The sequence below is a fragment of the Tinamus guttatus genome, unplaced genomic scaffold (genome assembly GCF_059628265.1).
Source record: "Tinamus guttatus ecotype Peru unplaced genomic scaffold, ASM5962826v1 Tinamus_guttatus_pri_ptg000056l, whole genome shotgun sequence".
NCBI lineage: Eukaryota > Metazoa > Chordata > Aves > Tinamiformes > Tinamidae > Tinamus > Tinamus guttatus.
The window spans coordinates 5,931,932-5,953,367 of record NW_028288590.1 but is presented as its reverse complement, the minus strand read 5'-3'; the positions used below and the strand labels follow the sequence as shown (position 1 = coordinate 5,953,367).

The following is a 21,436-nucleotide window of genomic DNA, read 5'->3' as shown; positions in this document are numbered from 1 at the left end:
GGATGCCCGGTGTGGTGAAAGGTCCTTTCTTGCTCAGATGTGTAGAGCACGCGGTGACGGATGTTGAACTGTCCTACAAGGAGCATTATGAAACAGCAGTCCTAAGGCTCATCTGACACATCACGCTCCTGTGTCACCTCCGATACAGGATCGTTTGCTCTGATGCCTGCTGGCTGCCTCGATGGCTGCGTCTGTCCTGGCTGTCAAGGTGCAGTGGAGCTTCCAGGCTGTTTCCTCATGGTAAACAGAAGGATGAGTAGTGGGGTAGTTTCTTCTGTATCTGTGCTGGCAGCAGAGGTGATTTGGAGGCTACCCAGGAGGTTTTGCTGCTAACCTGATTTTTTCAGATTTCTGGGGAAACACCAGTGATCACCGTGGTTTTCTGCTCTGGCTGCCACATGCAGCTGACACTAGATTTCATTTAAACACCTGCAGCCTCCCCTCAGGCATCTGCTGAGAACCTTGCTGCAAAGGGGAGCAGGGAGGAGGGTGCCTTTTCTTGCTTCTGTCAGTGCTGGAGGAAGGAAGTGCTCAAATTACATCTCTCTCTATATATATATGTATTTTTTTTTCCAAAAATATCCGACTTTATGAAAAGTACCCCGAGTCCCCAGCTGTCAGTGCCTACCTTTGCAATGGGTCCTGGTCTGCAGCGATGGCCACTGCCTGCAGAAGCAGAGGTGGCCCTGCGAGGAGGTCAGTGCTCATGGGGCTGCATCTCCCTCTGCATGGGCTGGAGGCCCTGGGCTTGCTCCGGGAGCCACTCAGGTTTCCAAAGGGCCTAAATTGGTATGCAGGAATAGGGAGGTCTGGCTGGGTAAGGGGTTCCTGCAGCGGGGACCTGCTCCCCGTGTCACGTTCACTGCTGAGAACTGAGCAGCTGGGACTGTGGGGAGCGGCGTGGAAGTCCCTGCAGGAGCTCCATCAAAATGACTTAAGTTTCAATCCTACTCCTCATTACTCTCTATTAGTAATCCTTATGGAGGTTTTAGCTGGGCTACTGCAGGCCTTCACGCTTGTGGCTTTAGAGGAAGGAGGTTTATCACAGCAGAGCACTCTTCCATGCTATTTTTAGGCAACTGAGGAAGACAAGCTATCTTTATTTTCTGGCAGAACCCTTTTGCTGACCCTCTAAATGCCTTGCCTGTGAGGCAGGAGGCAGCAGGGCTGGCCAGCAGCTTGGCACAGCCATCCACATGGAGCCCTGTGTGGGTGAAGCAGCTTTTAATGCCGCATGTGGTCGAGGTTTGCTCACCGCTGCCCTGGCAGGGCGCCCGTGCTGGGTTTCTGGAGGTAACATGACCTCCACAACGTATAGGAGCCCCTTGGCAATGCATTGAGTTTGGGGGTCTTCAGAGGAGCCCCCGAGAACATTAAAATGGGGGTGTAACCGTGTGAACTCACTCAAATCTGTTAGCTATTTTTTTCCTCTCCTCTCTACAAAGTGCTCATGGAGAGAAGCCTGACTGTGTGAACCACAGTTCTGCTACCTCGCTTTATTTCCACTTTATTTCCCTATGGCCTCTCCTTGAGGGATGAGCAAAGATGCTGGTCGCTGAAACTCTTGTAATGACGGGGGACATTGATCTTATGGATGGCAATCTGAACCTCTTCCAAATAACATATCTATCCTGCACTGCTCTGGGTAGCAATTTGGTTTTAAAGCTCAGGGGGTCTGTCCATGCAGGAATATGACAAGAAAGTTTATTTATTTATTTATTTATTTGTGTCCACTAGTGGGATAGCCCACCTCCTGCACGTTGGGTGTTTCTATTATGCAAACATTTTTAGCCTGATTAGCCAGGCTTTGGTTTGGGGTGCCATCTTGATGAAAATAATAGATTTGGAGAGTCACCAGGTGCTCATGAACCCTCTTGCTAAGGGTTCGTTGCAGGCAAGTCTCTCTCCAACTCTCTTCAAATGTAGCTGAAAAATCAGCTTGCCTCCCAATCCTCAAGGAAAGATGTTGGACATCCATTTTTATGAGGGCTCAAGGATGCAGTTATAAAGAGGCAGGGTTGCAGTTTTTATGGGAAAGGTTCCTTCTCCATTTTAAGGAAAAAAAAAAGAGAAATCACTTTCTGTGCAGTCTCATGTTGAAATGCAGTCTCACTAATACAACTACTGAATTCAGTAGAAAGTGTTCAACATTTAGCTAAACTTCTGAGTTAGCTGGAGCAGATGGTCGCTCGCGAAGCCCGTGCCCTGAGGGCGCCTGGCCCGTGGCAAGGCCGTCTCCCGCGCGCAGGCCGCCCTTGGGCCGCTGTCGCCGCGGGGCCTTTGCAGGTCTCCCCTGCGCTACGGCCCAGCGCAGCCCGCCGTCCCGGAAAGGCAGCGCGGGGTGGTTTTGGTGCCATGCAAAGCGTGGCCACACCGCAGGAAAGTGTGAGGTGAAAACAGAGCAGCTGGGTAGCAAGTCCGGCCCCGCCATGGCCGGCTGGGGGGCAGCGTTGCCCTGTGGCGCTCAGGCCGCGTCGCTGCCCTTCCTGCTCTGCCGAGAGGCTCCCTGGCCCTTCCATAGCATTTCGAAACTCTGCTGTGTTTTTTTTTTTTTTTCTTCTCCCATGTGAGGGGAAGTCAATCACGGAAATTCTGATGTGTGGCCTAAAAACGTGTATTCTGCAGAACTGCCCGAAACAGATGTGTCTGTGAGCAGCTATTTTGGCAACTCTCTGCTATAGGATCTGAAGAGTGAATGCAAAAGGGGAAGGAAGTTAGGAAAACATTATTTGAGGTTCTTTTTTCATGCATGGGTAAGAATTATTAGTTTATAGGGTAGCCTAGCTTTAAATAAGCTACAGTTTATTTAAATAAAGTCATATGCAAATAAATAGTGGATATTTTAATCAGTAGCTCTATCGCAAAGTTTTTTTTTTTTGAAATGGTGACAAATTAGGAACCATTTTTTTTTGAAAATGAAGAGTAGGTTATTGCAATTTAATTGTCAGTAGAGTTGAGACTAGCACCACATAGTCTTGTTCAGTCTTGTCCGTGCCAATTAGTCTCCTGTGGTGAATCAAAAATTGGAAAGTAACAAGAAATGTGAAAAAAGCCGCTCATACATGTGGTAAAGTATGACGATCAGCCTGTGTGGGGACAGTGCCACGAGAAACGCTCAGAGCAGCGCAACGAACTGCTGTCCTGCATGGACAACGTGGTACTGCGCCACTGGTACCACATCGCTGCTGGTTGACAGCGTGCTTGAGCTGAGCCAGTGCTGTTTTCCGCACAGGTCCATCTGGAAAGTGTGTCGCACATCCACATCCTCTTCTGTACTCATGCTGATGTTTTTAATGAATGACTAAAGATGATGTGTTCACGGTGGAATACCTAGCTGAGGCCAGGTGGTTTCCCTGTGTCCTGGAAAAACATGGCGTGCATCCTGTGGGATGTGCGCTCCTCAGGAGACTGCTGCCACGCAAGACATGGTCAGCACAGGCGCTACCCGTAGTGGAAGCACGGGCAATCTGGCACCTTCTCATGTGCTGGAGGCCCAGGGCCGGGCAGCTCCTCACTGGCTCCCAACCTCTTCACCCAGGCTGGTGAAGAAGGCCACCCCTGTCTCCTGCATGACCCACCTCATGGTGGGTCCACCCACTTTCCATGGTTCAGCGTGTCGTTCCCAAGTGTTCCCATGCTGCTAAGGCTGGAGATAGGAGGAGCTTGGCTCCGTTTTCTACCACAACTTTAATCTCAAGGCATCTTTATCTTGGTGTTTATAATGGATGGGAGAGAGGTGCAACCCTCACCCACCAGGGCCCTACTGAGATTCAGCATCATGTCTGGAGTGCCCTGGAGCCAGATGTGTCACTATGAACCTGGATATCCACCTCCCAGGGCTTTAAATCTGAGTATCAAATAACAAAGGATGATTCTTCTTCTTCCAGACCCTTCCTATAGCAAAGAAAAAGTTGGATTCTCTGTTATTTAATGTACCTGTTTTTGCAGCATCGTAACACCTACCTTTATTTTCCACTATATGCTTCCCAAAACGTTTAAAGACACAAGACCCATGTATTGCCACATGTTACATATTTCTTTTTTTTTTATGAATAGGACATATATTATTTGAATCAATAAAATAGCTATCTACTGCAATACAAGAAATCTCTACAGCGGTCCCCAGAATACAGAGTAATTATGTTTCAAGAAACATAACTGATCTGCTTTTCTGATCCAAGTTACAAATTAAAATAAGTTATAAGTAAAAAACATAAATACACATTTTGAGATACAGCAATTGTTAGGTAGAAGCATTTATCATTTCTCCTCTTTTTCCTCCATCCTCACACTGCTTAAAGCTATGAGTTAACAAAATCAAATACTAAGAAACAGCTCTGAACAGATGAAACTCTTGCTGCCTTGCTGGGTGGTCTATGGGCCAGGTTAACTGAAAGTTTGGGTGCCATACATGTTCACCTGAACTCCCTGAAATTCAGCAGCTGGAGGCCGACACTGCCTGTTGCAGTCATGCAGTTGGGGTCACTTGATACCGTGCAGCCGCCTCACGCTGGTAATGTGGCACTGTAGGAGACAGTGTCTCAGCAGCTTCACTATCCTGGCTGCAGGCAAGCAAGTGTCCTACCGGAGCTTCGTTCTTTTATTCCTGTCTCTGAGCAGGGCATGTAATTTCTCATTAAGGTTTTGGAGCACTGGCAGTTTGGTTAGAAAAGATTATTACTATGAGCTACAGAGCTACGTTTTACCCAATTTTTTATATTTAAGGTTCTGTATTTAGACAAACTGAATTCTTTCATAATAACTAGGAAAGCATTTAGGAGGCAAGTATTATAATAAAATAGTGCCTCTAACACTGCTGAAACATTTAGTATAACTTTCTTTTGATGGGAAAAAACAAGGGACTATGATCAGCGATTTGTAAGTTGGCAAAACAATTATTTTGTTTTTCCAGAAAATCTCATTAAACCTATCAGCTGATAAGCTCAGGTCTCCTATACACAATCACACCATTTATATGTCTTCTCCTTCCTAGCGTACATCAGTCAACCAAGCATTTCATAAGATGCAGTTTTTAACTCACACTTCAGAGGATAGGATATGAGAAGGAGAAAGGACAAGCACTGGTGCAGAATAAAGAAACCCCTGAGATTTAATGGCACTCTATAATTGATTTTGCAGAAGTACACAAACTTTTTGGTAGTTTTTTTTTATTATTATTATTATTTTGAGGCTGAGCTAAGGACAGGTAAAATAGTGAATGTATTAGCAGAAGTTTCAGCATCACTGAGTCAAGACATAAATCTATTGGAATATTTGGGATTCTAGTATGTCACAACAAAGAAAGCCAATGAGTCATCATATTTGCTGTTTTTTGACCATAGTTATCCTTTCTCCTATCTCTCTGAGATAATGGCATCAAGTCATAAGAGTGATATCATTTCCCCAGATGAGCAGTGCCGTGTTGGCTCCACATGGATCCTAGAGCATCTTGTCCTGGCTAAAGCAATTTCTGCCTTTGCAGGCGATGCCGAGACTCGTCAGTCTGCCTCGAAGGCACTGTTCGTTGCCCCCAGGTACTCTGGCTTCTTCTTGTGCTTCATCAGCATCTTCCTCAGGAGGCTGGGTGTCCCGCACAGGGTGCCCCCCGTCAGAGGTAGAGAAGCCTCTGCTCCCGGGGGCAGGCTGAGGTCATAGTCCGTGGCCTTCCTCGAGCGCTGTCTGTGGCTGGCAAACAAAGCATAGAAGGGCATCAGTCGGTCTCTGTGGGGCTCCCTCCACGTTTACATCAACCAGACATGGAAAAGCTGGTTCTCACAAAGCCCCTTAAGACTGTGACATCCCCGTGGCACGGCCGCCGTGCCAGAGCTTGAGCGCTGGGAGCTCCCACGTGTCTGTGGGAGCTGTGCTGACCCGCACCAGCGCCAGCCCTGTGCCTTGGGGCACAGACAGCGGCGACGATGACATACGGGCTGGGGGCTGTGGCATGTTTAGCATGAGCAGCCACTGAAAAAAGCTTCTCTGCAGCCCATTTGCAAAGGCAGAGTTGCAGAAAGTATCTGTGGAGTTATCTCGGATATAACCCACATCCATTTTTGAGTTAGTTGTGTATTTATGAAGAATTTATACTATGGTCAAACTCATCCTTAATTACACTTTAGAGACAAAGTAGCTCTTTTTGTTTTAAAAATACTTAATTGCATTTTTCTAAACTGCCTGAGAGCAAATATTATAGACTGCTTTTGGGGAAAATATTTAAATTTGGATGTAGACACTTTTTTCCCAGTCACGTAGCAGAAGCATAATGGCCACCAGGGCCTCTGTATAAACAGCCATAGTTAAGATATAATCAATGTATATATCTTTTAGCCCGTTCCTCCCTCCCTTTTGGTAAACCAGCAGCGTTTCTTTACTACAAACCGCTGAAGTTTTACAACCGTGATTCAGAGGAAACACTGAGCTGAGGATTGCTTTTTGTTTCCGGCGAGATGGTGCCCTACAGCTGAGGTGACCTCTTCCCTCTCATGACAGACAGCGCCCCGAGCGCCGTTTCGTTACGGCTGGCGGGAGGAAGAGGGACTCACTCTTCCGTAAAGGCGCTGGCGTCTGCGGGTGCTTCTGTGAGAGCCGCCTGCTTCACTGCGGTCGGGGCGGCCGACGACACTGGAAACTGCTGGAGGGAAAGGCAGGCAGTTAAGGAAGAGAACTGATGAACCTGAGGTTAATCTGAGGAAAGAGGTTATTTTAGGGAAATGAATGAATGCTGTAGGTCCCTCAGTACGAGCAGGCAGGCTAAGAGCCGCACAAATAATGTCTGAAATCTCACTGAGCAAAATAAAGCGTGTACTTGAGTGGGAACTGCTCAAACCTCAGTTCTGCCACGGTCTCGCGCAAGGGCCCAGTCACTACGTGGCTCTGACTTCCCTCACACCCTCTTGATCATACACCTGGGATCTCTGTTGCTTTTTCCTCTGAGCAGCCTACTGAAGCTTGCAAGGGCTGAGATTGTAGCCAGGGGTGGGTTACCCAAAGCTAGAAAAAAAAAAACAAACTCGACACAACCTAATAATTTCAGGTAATAACCATTATTACAGATGTCAGTGGGGATTTTGAAAAAAATGATCATATTCTTTCCACTAATACACAGCAGCTTAACTGTTCTTGAATCAACTTCCTTATATCCCATGGGATTAAGGTATCAGACTGGATAGTTTTAGGTGCTCTGTAAGTATCCCAAAGAAGTAAAAGATGCTTGAAACTGCTTTTGCAAATACGCTTTGAAGATCAGTCAGCTTAATTGCAGTTAGGCAGGATTAGTTTAATTACACTAAAAACTGCTGATTTTAACCATCCTTCAATATTACACAGTTGTTTTTCTCGAGCATAGCCCAGCTAACCAATATACTGTAACCATCTAAAAAAGCATCTGAAGCTGTACAGATTCTATAGCAGTCTGGTGTTAGGCAGAAACTTTTCAAAGGGCTACTTCTGCTTTGAAAATCAAGTTTTTATTTAATGTGATGACTTTCATTTTTTAATATATATAAAAAGGAGGAAAATAAAACATTTTAATAAAGCTAAGTCTTTCTTAGCCAAAGCATTTTTGCCTGTCCATTACAAAATTAAATTTTATTTTTTTGTATTATGATTTCCTTCCTGACTTTTTATTGACATATTTGATTGATCTGAGATGCTTATTTTTTGATGATGATGTGCTGGAAAATGTGAATTATTTTGTTTGTACTATGTTTTTAGAAAGGTATTTTTCCCAATTTGTGACATTCTCTAAGAAACACGAGGTTAAGTCCTGCAAACTGCCGCTGTTCCCGCAACAGCCACAGTCCTGTGCCAGTGAGTGGCTCCCAGCTTGGACCCTTTGGCATCCATATTGTCTCGAAGCTTTAGAGAAGCATGAGAAATTCTCCTAAATACTGCCACAGACAGACACATTGGTAATGTGCAGCACATGAACAGGTATTAGGATTTAAAAGGAATCAGGCAGTGGTAGTAGCTGGTCTTACTGTATTTACTTACTGAAGATTTTCTTTCTGACTGGTGATTGCAGGACTTGGTCGACTCTTGTTCACAAATTCCCACTGCAAAGCATAAGAAACATTATCATATCAGTAACTATTCCCCTGGCACAGCTTGTATTAAAGCATCCTATCCTTTCATACATTTAAGCCAAGATATGATAAGCAATTTGATTCCGATTACAGTCCCACCAGGTTTCAATATTTAGGTGTATTTATTGCAAAAATGCAAAAGTTTTCTTCACTGTGACCATCTATTGTGATGTCAAAAAAGTGTTTTTGGAATTGCTTGAGTATTTCTGGAAAAACTAACTTGGCTACTAGATCGAATCAGACCTAGACTTTTGAAATGCTAAGGTGAATGTGGCCGAATGGCACCTTTCTCTGCTGCCCTCAAACCTGCACGTCAGCTTCCCACCACAAATGTCCATGCTCACACGTAAATGCTTCCTGACATTCCTGCTAGTTGTGCCAAGGAAACAACCGAATGAGGGTTTCCAGATTTTTTTTTTCTCATGCAGCCAAAGTCTCCCATTCAACCGTGGGGATGTGCACCTATTTTCAAGGTTTTCAAGGTTTTTTTTTTGGTGGTGGTGGTGGTGTTTTTTTTTTTTTTCTGTTTTCTCCTGTTCCTGGCCGCTCTCAGTTTTCTACTGTCTTAAAAAGAGTTTTCAAGTAAGTGAATAGCAAGGATCTGCAGAAATACCAACATTCACCTAGATATGAGGAAGAATAAGACTGAAAACTGCTGTTGCCAATGGGAGTGTCAATAGTGGTGGGAAACATGGGAAGCAACAGAGGTGCTGTCTGTCTCCAGCACTGCTTCCAGCGTGACTGAACATTCGGAATTGTCTGCTCAGCTTGGGGGAGATATTTGATCATGATAAATATCTTAATTAGCCTTTCTCTTCCCATCCCAGCCCAGTGAGTCCACTATATACCTAACTGTACCCCTTATGTCAAAGTTTAATTCAATTACTCCTTCTCATCTTATGTATTAGGTACTAACAGTATTTAGCAGGTGGCTCTGAGCAGTGAGCAAATGTCCACGTTTTTATCTGTTTTGAATTGCTCTTGTGAGTCTTCTCTTCAGCGTGTCCCTGTTCTTGTGTTTTAATTAATTTATCCACTTATCAAAGAGCCACTCTCGTGTTTGAGCTCAGTCAGGAATTTCTTGCTCATCCATGCTGGGCTTCTACTACACTTGGGTGCTTTCCTGCATGCTGGGCTTGACTGTCCTTGTGCCCGATACTGAGTCCTCATATTTCTCCTGGGTTTCTAACACCAGCAATAAGCTTGTTGAAGCTCTCATCTCTGCTCTTGTCCCTGCACTTTTCACTTCTTTTCAAAGTTTAAATGTTATTGCTACTGCCCAAATTTCAAGCTGTGCTTGTATTGAGTAAGAGATCTCCGTAATACTCAGCAGGGCTATGAGGGAGACACAGGAAACGCTACAGGTGGACCTCGTTCCAGTGAGGAAGCTGAAAGATGTCTTTTAAGGATGAAATATGTCTGGAGCTGACAGCAGCACAGAGATGAATGAGCACGGATCATGCAAATCCTGCAACAAATGTCCTCATTTGTTCAAAAATACCTCATTTTGTAGCAGACTACACTGGCTTCCCTTCTGTCTCAGAAGCAGCTGGAGAAACTGCCTTTCTAGGCTCTTTCTTTGCACCTCATTCTTTGAATAGGTGCTTGTTGGTGCAATGACTACTGAAACCTGAAGCTGTAGTGACATAAAAAGAGCCCTATCTTTATTCCCATAAAAATATTTATAAACACTGTTACTCTTCTCCCCTTAAAATATTAAATTTGTAAAGCCAGGCACTCAAAAGTTATGAAACACCAGAAGTGAAGCAAGGTTATTTCAGCCCCAGGCATCTAGACATTATGATCCAGTCCCTAATTATGACCACAAACTATTTTTCCACAGACTTTCTGCTTCATTCAGTGCACCATATGGATGGTGTTCACTCAGAGGGTAGTTATTCATCCTTTTTTTTTTTTTTTTTTTTTTTGCTGTTCACTACATGGCCCTATGCTGAGTTTCTCCACGGCAAACCCTTCTCTGAGGAGAGAACTATTAATCTTTCTATGGGTGTTTCTGTACGGGTGATTGCTGAGGCCCTCACCTGCACAAACACGGAGAAGCAGCGCGTCGGGACGCCCTGGGGAAGGAGAAGTCGCAGAAGCAGCTGTGCCTCCTCCTCCCTGTGTGGGTCTGCTGCCCCCAGCCCACGCCAGGCCCGGCCTCCCCGTCTCGGTTCCCCGCTCCAGCCCCTCGGACGTTTGGCTCTTTGTTCAGCTGCATCTTGGCTCCCGGCCCAGTTTTAGCTCTCTCCTTATGGTCCCCAGCTCGGTGTTCCCCTCCCTTGCTTCCTGGGCTCTGCTCCTGCCCGCTGCATGTTCAGATCAGAGGGCCTGTGCGCGGTGCCACTGCGGCCTGGTAGCGTGAAGAACACGCTCATTCACCAGCACAAGCTGTTCGACACATTTCACAGCTCCTAAAGAGAGAAACTTGCCACATCTCTGCCAAGCGTGGGCCAAATGGAGGGCTTTTTTTCTTTTTTTTTTCCAATGGCTTCAAACTTGGTTGTATCTGGGTGGTTTTTCACAGGCCTAGCAAAAAAGAGGTATTTTTGATAAAAAGAAAATCCATGCCTTGCCAGATTTCATGGCCCTGCTCCAGCTTCTTCCCTTCAAATATGAGGCATCAGATCTGAAGGAACTATGTGACCAGTTATGTTTATTAATTTGCTTGTTCATGCATTAGCAAGTTCTATTTATCCTTGATGCATTCTCAACAATATGATGATCTAGTTTTGCTTAAAACTAGATCCAAGGCTAATACCCAGTATCTAAAAAGTTCATCCCAAATAGTTATGTTCTGGCAAAATCCGACTGAACAGAGACCTTATGTAACGACATGAGTCAGGCAAACTCAGTCACAAGCAACCTCGCATCTCCATCTGTACAATATTCCCAACTTTGGGGAAGGGAAAGTGTGTGACAGATAAAGGAAGCGCTGCGTTATTGGCTCCCTCTTGAGCAGAGCTGTGTGATGCCACAGCTGTGATCTCCTGATAATCACCAGCCATTTTAAGCAAGGATGAATCCTTTGGATATATAACCCAATGCCCGCTTCCATGCAAACCGAGGGAGCTAGTGCCTAAAAGAAAGGACTCGGAACAAGTGAGAAAGAAAGCTAATAAATGAAGGTGCTCGTAAAAGACTTACTGCGCTTGGCGGTGCCCTTGGGCGGGCAGGGGGCCTGCTGCAGGTGGCCCAGGCCCCGTGCCTCGTCCTCTCCATAGAGCACATGGAGGAGGTCACCATGGTGTGGATGTGACTGGTCTGTCCGGTGGGGCCGGCAGTCAGCTACTGCGATCACCTACGGAAAGAGGCGAAACCGTTCCATGGCGCTCGGGCTCGGAGGGTCTGCGTCAGCACGATGCCGTGCGGCGAGTCACCCTGGAGCCGCCTCTGCGGGGGTTGGCACTTCGTCATGGTGTCATGGGCATTGCCAGGATCCGTGACTCCTGTTGGTTTTGTTTTGCTCCTGACTCCATGCATGAGGAGTATAAAAATACTGGGAAAAATCAAACATAATTTCTCTGGGACCCAACTGCTTTAGTTGCACCTTTCTGTGTTTTCTTCAAGAAGCTGAAATGTGACCCTTTATAAATCTACAGATTTTAGATGCCCACTCTGGTATAGCTTAAATTTAATTTCTTGTTGCATTGTGTCAGGGGCAGTCAGTTGCACTAGAGCAATGTGAATGAAAAGTGCATTTTCTTCATGACTCTCCTGACTTTGGGACTCGTTTGCATTTTATACCTGGCAAATGATTTCACAGAACACATGATGGTGCAGAATTCTGCTCCTAGATTTCAATTTTTCATAAAAATTAGCCCACAGAGACTAATTTGGGGGGAATGTAAGTTAAAAAAAAAAAAAAAAAAAGTTGGCTAGGTTCGAAGCAGATGGGTCTCTTGGTGACTGTAATCTAGGGTGATCTAGGAGCAGTTGGATCAGGAAGATTAAAGTCCGGACAGCAGGGAAGCCCGTTTCATACTTTGTTTCTTAAATTCTTCCCTGCTGTCATACTAAGAAACAGAATACAAGTTAAAGAGGCCAAAGATCCAAAGCAGTAAGGAACCCAAGACGTAGGGCAACTTTTGAAACTGCTTCAGTTGGTTTTGTACTGGCATTTATTCTCTGCAATACTCTGTCAAGAAATGTTCTGTAGGCATCTAGTGTAATGTGTGTATTTCAGGATGCCTAAAACCTAGAAGACTTTATTAAATGTGGCCTTTTGCCAGCAAAAATCATTTTGAGAAACATAAAGAGGAGCATTATAAAGACAGAAGCATGCACTGGAAGGGCAAACTCAGCTGGCAGTTCCTTGCCTAGAAACTCCATGCGCATTTTCCAGTCGTGAGGAAGTTACAACACAGGGATGATGAGCGAGATGGATTCCTGCCATAAACTGTATCTTAGCTAAGCAAGGTCAAGACCCGTGGGCTCAAAACATCCATCAGCATTGATGGATCAGCATCCATCCATGGCCATCAGCATCCTCTCAGTTAGACTCGATGCTGGACAGCAACTAATAAGATGCCCCAAATAAAGCAATTTCTCCCCTCTTCCCCCCAGCAACTTTTCAGCGGTATGAGACAGTGACTGCAAGCAAGAAGAAATTTAATGTTAAAAAAGCTTTGCTAGGAATAGCTTTCTTGGGCTATACCTGTTGTTAATACAAGACCTAACCTGTAAAATAAATATTTGTCAAATGATGTAGTTAAGCTGAGCAGTAGATAGGCTGGTTATTGCAGTATGTAAACTCAAAATAGTGCTTAATAGTAAAAATGAATGTTGCCTGCACCATATATTTTGTGTCATTCTATGTTGGAAGAACAAGTGAAAACCTTGCATTTTACTGATGACTAATAGTTGCCATGTACCTGTCTATATGTAAATGCAGATATTTTATTTCATGGCTGAGATGAAAACTCAGCAATCAACTGGCGTGTTACTGGCGTAGTAAAAGCCTTACTTTATCTACTGATAACACCTTCTGCTTCGAAGCTGAATTCAACGTAAAAACAAGACAGCATTCAAGCATGTGCCTTCACAAAGTTATTCATTTTCTTTAAAGACATTTGAATTTAGTTTGCCATTAATCTGCAATTTTCTGTGTGCATAGAATTTTACACAGATTTATAAACACATGCAAATGGATAGTTCCCAAAACAAGAAAAAAGAAAAAAAAAAAGGAAAACTTAAACCAGATCACTTTTTACTTTTTTTAATTTGATTCCCTGTCCCCTCAGAGGTCCAGAGGGGACTACAGACTTCCTGCTGACCAGCAGGACCCAGAGCAGGAACTGCCTTCTGAGGCCCAACAGCAGGAGGCAAAACCACCAGGGTGAGGGCTGGTGAGGCAACCACAGTCTAACTCAAGGGGCGAGAGGGGCTTTCTCCGCCCTTGGTGGATCTGGGCACACAGCCTAACCTCATCCTTGTTCCACAAGCTACTTGAGAACATGCCTAGTGCTAAAGTCCACGGGGTCCTGAAGATACACACGGGCTCAGGAGCGCACATGAGCGGGGCCCAGCGCTGCTGCGCAGGCGCCTGGCGCTGCAGCAAGGCAGCGGCGCCTCAGCACTGCGCGGGCAGCTCGGCGAGGAGCGCCATGCCAGGGCAGGCTGGCGGCCTCCCGGTGCTGGCTGCCTCCCAGCTGCTGGGCTGGCTCCAGGGCTGGCTCCTGGCCCTGCCCACAGCTCCTTGCATGCCGCAGCCTCCCGTGCCCTGGCACGGGCTGAGCCCAGCACCGTGCTCTGACCACCCAAGCGGCTTGCCGGAGCAACCAGCCAATGCCACCTCAGGGACCAGCCCATGCCACCCAGGGACGCCAGCAGAGAGCCCTCCGTCCCTGCGGGCGAGGTGAAGTTGTGCCTGGCAGGGTCTTTCGTGGCAGCCACTCTGCCTTGGAGGTTGCCCTGATCGCGCGGGGCTTTTGCGGCTCTCAAGGCGTGTGACAAGGCCAGCTTTTCTCTCGGGCTTTGGAGACGTGCCTGGGGCTCTTGTTCACACTCAGCCCTCTCAGCCCTCTTTGGTGTGACAGAAGATGTCTGCAGCTCTCTCCTGTTCACATGCAAGGAACCTGAGTTCCCTTCTTTTACCTCATCTTGGATAGGACAGTTTAGGTAAGTATGATGCTGGCTGTCATCTTGAAAGTGGCTTGTTTTATCAGTGTAAACCACTATTGACTTGAAACTTAGCAATCTGCCTGCACATTGCCAAGCATAAATTTCATGTAAATAAAAATAAAAATAGAAGTGTGTGTGTGGGATGGGCATGTGGAGGAAGCAGTATTTTAACTCCATTAATAGCAGGAATCTATGTTTTTAAGTTTTCTTGTTTACATTCGTTATCAGGCATGTCAGAAGGCCTTCAAAAGCATCTATATAAATAGGCTACGTTGCCATTTTCCATTACAGTGAGACACAACAACACAGCCACTACAGCACATTCTCAGCTAACATGTTTGTTTGCTGCATTTGGCAGTAGTTTTCTGAGTTTCTCTTCTCCCAGTGAAAGATTTCACTGCGACTCTGGCTGCCTCACCCATTACTGTAATACACAAAGACTTTTCTAGGTCAGGGAACTAAACCTGGTGTAGCACAGTGTTGATCTAAACCTGAGCTGACGTTTCTCTCGGGCACCTAGGGTAAGGCACAAGGATCAGCTTGAAGTCACTTTTCTTTTCTAAATGTAACAGAAATTTTAAATCTGTGTGAGAGGCAGAGTCATCCAAACTAAGCGGAATTACCAAGCTGCTCTCTAGATAATTGCTGCTTCTAAAACCTGCTAAGTCCCTCAGCTGCCTCATTCTGCTTGCAGGGCCCGTCCCTAACGCAGAGCTCGGTGGAGCAGCTCTCACGGGCGCTTCTGTGCTCAGGTGAGAGCACCCTGCGAACTCAGCCGAGGCAAATGGGGACACGCGGAGGGCGCGTGAAGGCTGTAGAGCTCCGCAGCCTAGAGGCCCCTGCAGCAGCTCACTCGGTAGTCTTGCAACCAAAACCTCACTATCAGACCAACAATCAAAAAGTTGCAGTTAAATATCTGGCTTTAGGTAAAACTCGGAAGCTTAGTGGCTTAACAAAGTGTTGCTAGCGGAGGAAATGACATTTTTAGAGCTAAGCTCTTCTTGATGATCTCATGTTTATCTGACTGTTAACGTGGCAGCACTAACAAATGTACAGTTTGCCATTTTTGCGCGAGGCAGTTAGGTCCTGGTGTCCACACTCTTTAGAGTCAAACAAAGGATTTGGGGATGGGAGAACATGGGGAGAGAAGCAAAGGAAGCAAAGGATGTGTTGTAACTAGAAATAACTCTTAATAGGGCAATAGGAACTGCAAATAAGCATATTCAGCAAATATTTACTTTAAAAAAGAAACCCTTTCCTCCTTTCTTTCACCCTCCCACTGTCATCATTGTGCTTCTGGGGTGGATTCTTGGATGTGATGGAAGTTACCTTGCACAGTTAGTCATTTCACTGTTAAATCAGTTAATGCTACATGGCTTGAGAGTTTCTGCTACAAAAAAAAACCCTGGCAGCTGTCCATGTTGCTTGCTATTTTTGCCCTAGTCTCGGATTAAACTTGTGCATCCACTGCAATTACCAGAGCAGAAGATCTCGGGTTAGCTGAGGCATTTCTACAGCACCAACAGCAGGTGCAGAAGTAAAAGTGAAAAATAAATAATCATTCTGCTACTTCTGTGTGGGTCTACAAACTGGTGATTGCAGCTTCCTCAGAGGCACGTGTGTTCCAGCCCATGCAACTTATTTGAATAATTTCACACAAGCTATAAGTTATAAGCAGATGCATTGCCCCGAAAGAGGGAAATGCACAGTGCTGCTAAGAGCTGTCTGTGCAGATTGCTTTGATTTGAAAGCCTGCCTTATTTTCCTAGCTGGATCTGCAGGCTATTCCTTATGCCTGGTACTCCCACGCTAACATGATGCTGTCCGCAGGGCTTTCTTGTTTTTCTTCAGCCTACCTAAGTATAGTGCTGCTACAAACTTCCCTTAGGAAGGGAAAAAGGGAAAACCATGGAGAGAGAACTTTCCCCAGAGAACATGATTGTTCCCACCTTGATTAACACAGTACTGCACATATGGACGTCTGTTTCACTTGCTTTTCCGTCCCACCAGCCCCTTGGGCTCTGTTATTCCTGCTTTAAGAATATGAATTATGTCTGTGGATCTCTCAGATGACCTGCAATGAGCAGCTGTTTATTTGACCAGCTCTGCATGGAAAAACAGCATTCTTTGGGGAATAATTTGAAAGCTAATTTTTCTGCTAAATATCCATAACTTTCTGGAAACTCCCCTTTTTGTTCGCTGCCACACTCCCTGCATCGGACAAATTCCATTTTGTTGCCCCAGTCCCAAAATATCTGCTTCCTATTAAGCCATGGCATCTTTAACAATAAATTTAGCCAAGTAGAATTAAAAGAAAAATGAAGAAAAAAAGAAAGAGAGCAGGAGAGAAAGGGAGGAGAAAGAGGGTTTCTTACACTCTTCGTTAGGATGTGCTGTGGAGTTTTGGCTCGTCTTCGGGCAGGACTACACGCTGCGGAGAGAAAGCAGAAACACAGTCAGGGGCTGCTTGAGACAGACGGGTCCGAACGGCGGCTTCCGAAGCGGTGCCCTCTGAAATGCGGATCAGGTTTTGCCCATTTGGAGTGGGAGGTAGGAGACCAAGGCCGACAAGCATCCAGCGCCGTGGCCGCAGGAGAGCTTATTTCGGGAGAGGGCCTGGCTATGCACATGAGGCAAACACAGCAGGCTGGTGTCCCGTGTCTTGGAGAGGGAGCCGGGCCGGCTGCGTTTCCCCACGGAGGAGCTGGCACCGCTGGCAGCTTGGGCAGGCCAGGAAGTGCCAACGCTCGTAATTCTGTCAGGCTGTCCCTGAGACTCAACACTTGTCTGTCCTGCTGACCCCGCGGTGCAGCCTCACGTCAGTGTTTTAAGTGACTTTGCATCACTTCGAGATGCTGAGGCTATGCTGCAGCAATGGCATGGGATTAGATATGTCTCTAAAAGACATATTCTGCATGCGAATGCTCTGGGGCTAGGAAGGAGAGGGGTGGGAAGGAAAGGTCTGAGGAAGATTTGAGGTGAAGTGCTTGCCCCAGAAGGAAGTCCTCGCTCTTCATGTCATCTCAGAGACCATTTTTTAGCTACGCAATGCAGACGTCTATAGGTACAGGGCAACAGCCATCCCAAAGTATCCACACTTCTGCCATAGGCTTCCAGGAGGAATCTTTTCTGTTCATGAGTTTTTGATCAGGCCTCTTACCTGCCAAGGCTTAGGACAGCAGCACTTGTTTCAGAGAGAAATTAACTTTTCTCTCCATGCAGCTTCAAACATGACTAGCGTCCGCGTTAACTTTAAAGAGGCCTAACCTTCCATCTGGATATACAGACCTTCTCAGTAAGCTCAAACTGCTCTGTAAAGGCATTTCAGGGTTACTGCATTCGGTCCAAAGCAAAACTTTTGCAATAAGTCTAGTTTTTTTTTTTTTAACTCCTCAAAATGACTCATTCAGCGCTTTAACTTGATGAGCTGTTTTGCATGGAGTTTGCTTTCACTTTTATTTTTAAACACTTAAGACACCACAATCATAAGCAAAACAGAATCACCAGCCACTGGGTGCACAAGATACTGGAACCATAAGCAAACTTCGTGATCAGACCGAACCTCCATTCACATGGAGGGGAGTGGGCATTTTCAGACAAAGTGAAGGTGGTTTAAATAATTTTTGTTTCAGTTTGACTTGAAACTGGACTGAAAAACTGTCACACCCCTTGTACTTCTTTAAAATCAGCCCCTCTCCTGTATCCCAGTTCCTCCTTTGCTGCCAGCAGTAACAGCACAGTGTGATGGCAGCAGTGCCTTGTAGCTGTGACATCTCCCTTGTACTAGTACGGAAGTTGCCTGGTTATCTAGTATTAATATCCCTGTTATGGGATATTAATGTCCCGGAGCTTTCCTTCCAGGACGGGAGAAGAGAACATTTATGACTAAGCCTAGTGTGTAAATGGGAACCCCAGGGCAGGGTGAAGTTTAACACTTTGCGTGCCTGGCAGTACTGTGGCCTTGGTGCTGGTGCCGCCGGCGCAGCGGCCGGGGCGCACGGGCACAGAGAGGCTGGTGGGAAGCGTCACGATGCGATGGGGCTGAGCAAGTTCAATAGCCTGAGTTCAGGCATTTTGGTAATTTTAGTGGGGGAAATGCAGGCAAAGTGGGAATTGTGGCTTGGTGTTTCAAAGCTCTCAGCTTTGGACTAAAGTAACTCACCATCTAAACCCTTTTGGGGATCCAGACCTTAGGCTCCAAATTTAGGATCCTTAAAGAAGTGGCCTGATTTTCAGAGATGTTCAATACCTGGAACTGTCACTGACAATCAGGGCATCATTTCAGATAAAAAAAATTACGTACTGAGCATTTGGACCCCAAAAGATGGGGGGAAAAAATGTGTTGCCCTATGCTTTGCCTCTGTTAAGCAGGAGGGGAGCGCAGGAGGTGCTATCTTGCCCAAATTCCCTGCTAAGGGCCCGCTGAAGCACTGGGTGCTGCACACTTAACTCTTCCCGAACAAGTTATCTGTGCACGTGCAGCCTCCTAGTGTGCTGAGCTGTCAGCTTGATTTCACTCTGTTTTGAACGGCATGATATCCTCAAGGAGCCCACAGCCTTCTCCTGCATGGGAAGCTTTAGATTTTAAATCAGGGTGAGTGCAGGATGAAAACCAGACAGACATCAAAAAGGTGTTTTCTTTTTTCGTATGAATATGTGGTAACTTGCTTTGGAAGCCCTCGCAACCACTATTCCTTCTGGAATTTCATTGTATGAGGAGTAATTTAATTGTTCACAAGCAAAACGCCAATTAAGCCCAAGTGCAGAAAAGTTTTATGATACAAGGGATCACCTTGATATCTCTCTGGCATTTCCTGCATTTATCCTGTATGCTCACAGCGTGAGGAGCATAGTTGTTATATTTTTCTCATAGTTGGGAATACTGCTATGCTAGTGCCACAAGAAACAACATGTACGTACCCAGCAGTAGTTAGTGTGTGTACTTTCAGGGTATGTATGATCCACAGGCCAAAGCACTGCCTGTCATCTGCCAGTTTAAGTGGCGAGTGGCTTACATGGGCTGAAGAAAGGAATGGCATGAAAGGGAAGTCACAGCACCAGCAAACATGCAGTTACTTGAATAGCCATTGAAAGAGGAGTGAATCATGGAGCTAGACGTAAGTGACCTGCTCGCACAGGAATACAAAGGCAGCAGTGCAAACAGCGGAGCTGCGGGGAAGCCCCAGCAAACATCGTTTTCGGCAGGGGGTGGGAGCAGGAAGGGAAGAACGAGCCCTTGCCCATGATGTCCCTGGATTTGCCGGCGAAAGGATCTCAGGCAACAAAACAATTACAGCGGAGGTCCGTGCTGCCATTTCCACTTATATTCTGAAATAAAGCAGCTGAGTGCTCACAGCTTCCAAGTAAAGATCTGATCTAAGCCCACAATTTGTTTTCCATGATTTTACCTGCTTTTTCCTCGTTGCTGCTGAAATATGCAGCAATTGAGTTTAAACTAATCTGTTCAATCCAATGCGTGCAGACTGGGCTTTGTCCGGTTCTTACTCTTCATTACAAGCAATTAATGTTAATCATGCATTCATTGCCAGGGCATGGCTTTGGAAATGTTCCATTTATTGAGCCAGCATGCTTAAATTCAACATTCAGGCAGCTCACCCAGTTCATCTGAGCTGCTGACTGCCTGCAGAACTTCATTTTCTTTTCTTTTCTTTTACATAGAATAGCCATGCAGTTGCAAGCTGTCACTTTTAGCAGTTACCTCATAGGTACGTGAACGCGAATTCCAGATCTCCCAATTTTGCCTGTGCAGCAATTTTACAGAGCCCCAGTGCCTAAGCACCTGCACGGATTAGCCGCAGAAACGAGCAGGGAGCCCCGAGCTGCCAGCACGGCACGGCACAGCCGAGCACAGAGAGCAGCAGATCCCTTCAGACATCTCTCTAACGATAAAATATTCCGTCCACCTAAGAGGCAACACCGTATCTGTTATTCTAGTTTGCATGTACTTACATTTGGATGAAATCACGGTGGTGAAAACTTCTAAATTTTCATCGCTGCAGCTGTAAATCTGATGCATTTTCCACCTCTCTCCACTGCCTGCCTTCCAGCTTCATGCAAGTGCTCTGAACTTCTGGTAAATAGGTTTCACTAATCCAATCTGGCTCTGTGATCATTGTCCAGATCTACAAAGGACAGACCGATGCTGTGATCTCATCTCATTCCATATTCTTCATTGCAACATTTTCTGCTCCCATCTGCCTTTGTATGAATACTATTATTGCAAAAATTTAATTTAGCTGTTACTTAAACCTCTACTCAGCAGCATTTTATTTTACTTCTCTTTTTTTTCACCAATTTGGAGAATCTTCTACAATACATGACTAACAATTAAAGTCTGTTCTGTGCAGCTGATGTGTGGGCATATACAAGCTCACAGAAGTACTGCAAAGATTTTTAATATGAGTTGCTTTGCTGCCTTTCTGTACTTCAGCACATTTATAATGAAAAGCTGCTCCTCCCATATAATGAAGAGCTGATCACAGGTGCATTAAGGAAAGTATTTGGTTCTTCACCTTTTAAGTTCATAAATCAGCACCTAAATTCTGGACATTTTGATGTACAATTTCAGTGCAGATGTCTAAGGAATAGTATGTCAGCCAGAGATTCCCCCGACACTTTAATGGTTCCAAGGAGACAGTAGGTGTCTCAATCGTACATGGATTCCTACATAATTGGGTGGATCTTTGGCCCAATTCCACATTTATGCATTTCAAATTCATCATAATCAAATTGCCATAGGCAGCAGCCCAACTCAGAGATTTTGGCTTGCATACTCCAGGACCTGATGCAACATAAATACTTCCAAGTTATTCAAGATATTAAATTATATCAGTCCATTGAATAGACTTCATTACTAGTGTACATGTGTAATTAACACAAAGATTAGCTCTGTCTTCTCCTATAGAAGACTCTGACAGTCCCTGATGGAAAGTGCTGGGAAACAAGGGCTGCTTCTGTCATATTAATAGAAGGATTTTCTTTGAGAAGATAAATATTGATGAAATACACATCCTGAGCCCGGAAGCATTTTGGTTCTTCGGATGGTGTCACTGTGCCAGAAGAAAATGAATGAAGAGAACCTGGTATCATTTGTTACCTCCCAGGGCAGCCTCCTGCTGCGCAAGGGCAGCAAATCTATAGGGGGGACATTGTTCCAGGAAAGAGTGCAGGGCTTAAAACGGGCAGTGGGACGGCAATATAATCAAGCA

The 21,436-nt window shown here is 45.6% G+C and overlaps 1 protein-coding gene across 1 annotated transcript; it reads right to left on the bottom strand.

Moving 5' to 3' along the window:
- Nucleotides 1–5,390: 5,390 nt before the first annotated feature.
- Nucleotides 5,391–20,510, bottom strand: VXN (vexin). The gene is made up of 6 exons (XM_088540108.1): nt 20,178–20,510; nt 16,583–16,638; nt 11,232–11,385; nt 7,993–8,054; nt 6,543–6,631; nt 5,391–5,685 (listed from the first exon to the last, which is right to left on the bottom strand). The coding sequence occupies exons 1-6, from the start codon at nt 20,242–20,244 to the stop codon at nt 5,499–5,501; spliced, it is 615 nt and encodes a 204-aa protein (XP_088396234.1). The 5' UTR covers nt 20,245–20,510; the 3' UTR covers nt 5,391–5,498.
- Nucleotides 20,511–21,436: the final 926 nt, after the last annotated feature.

Coding starts and splice junctions, on each gene's coding strand:
- VXN (XM_088540108.1), bottom strand. CDS start 20,244: ATGCATCAGATTTACAGCTGCAGCGATGAAAATTTAGAAGTTTTCACC. Junction 16,639..20,177: donor CACCGTGATTTCATCCAAAT/GTAAGTACATGC, acceptor TTCTCTCCGCAG/CGTGTAGTCCTGCCCGAAGA. Junction 6,632..7,992: donor AGTCAGAAAGAAAATCTTCA/GTAAGTAAATAC, acceptor CTTTCCCTCCAG/CAGTTTCCAGTGTCGTCGGC.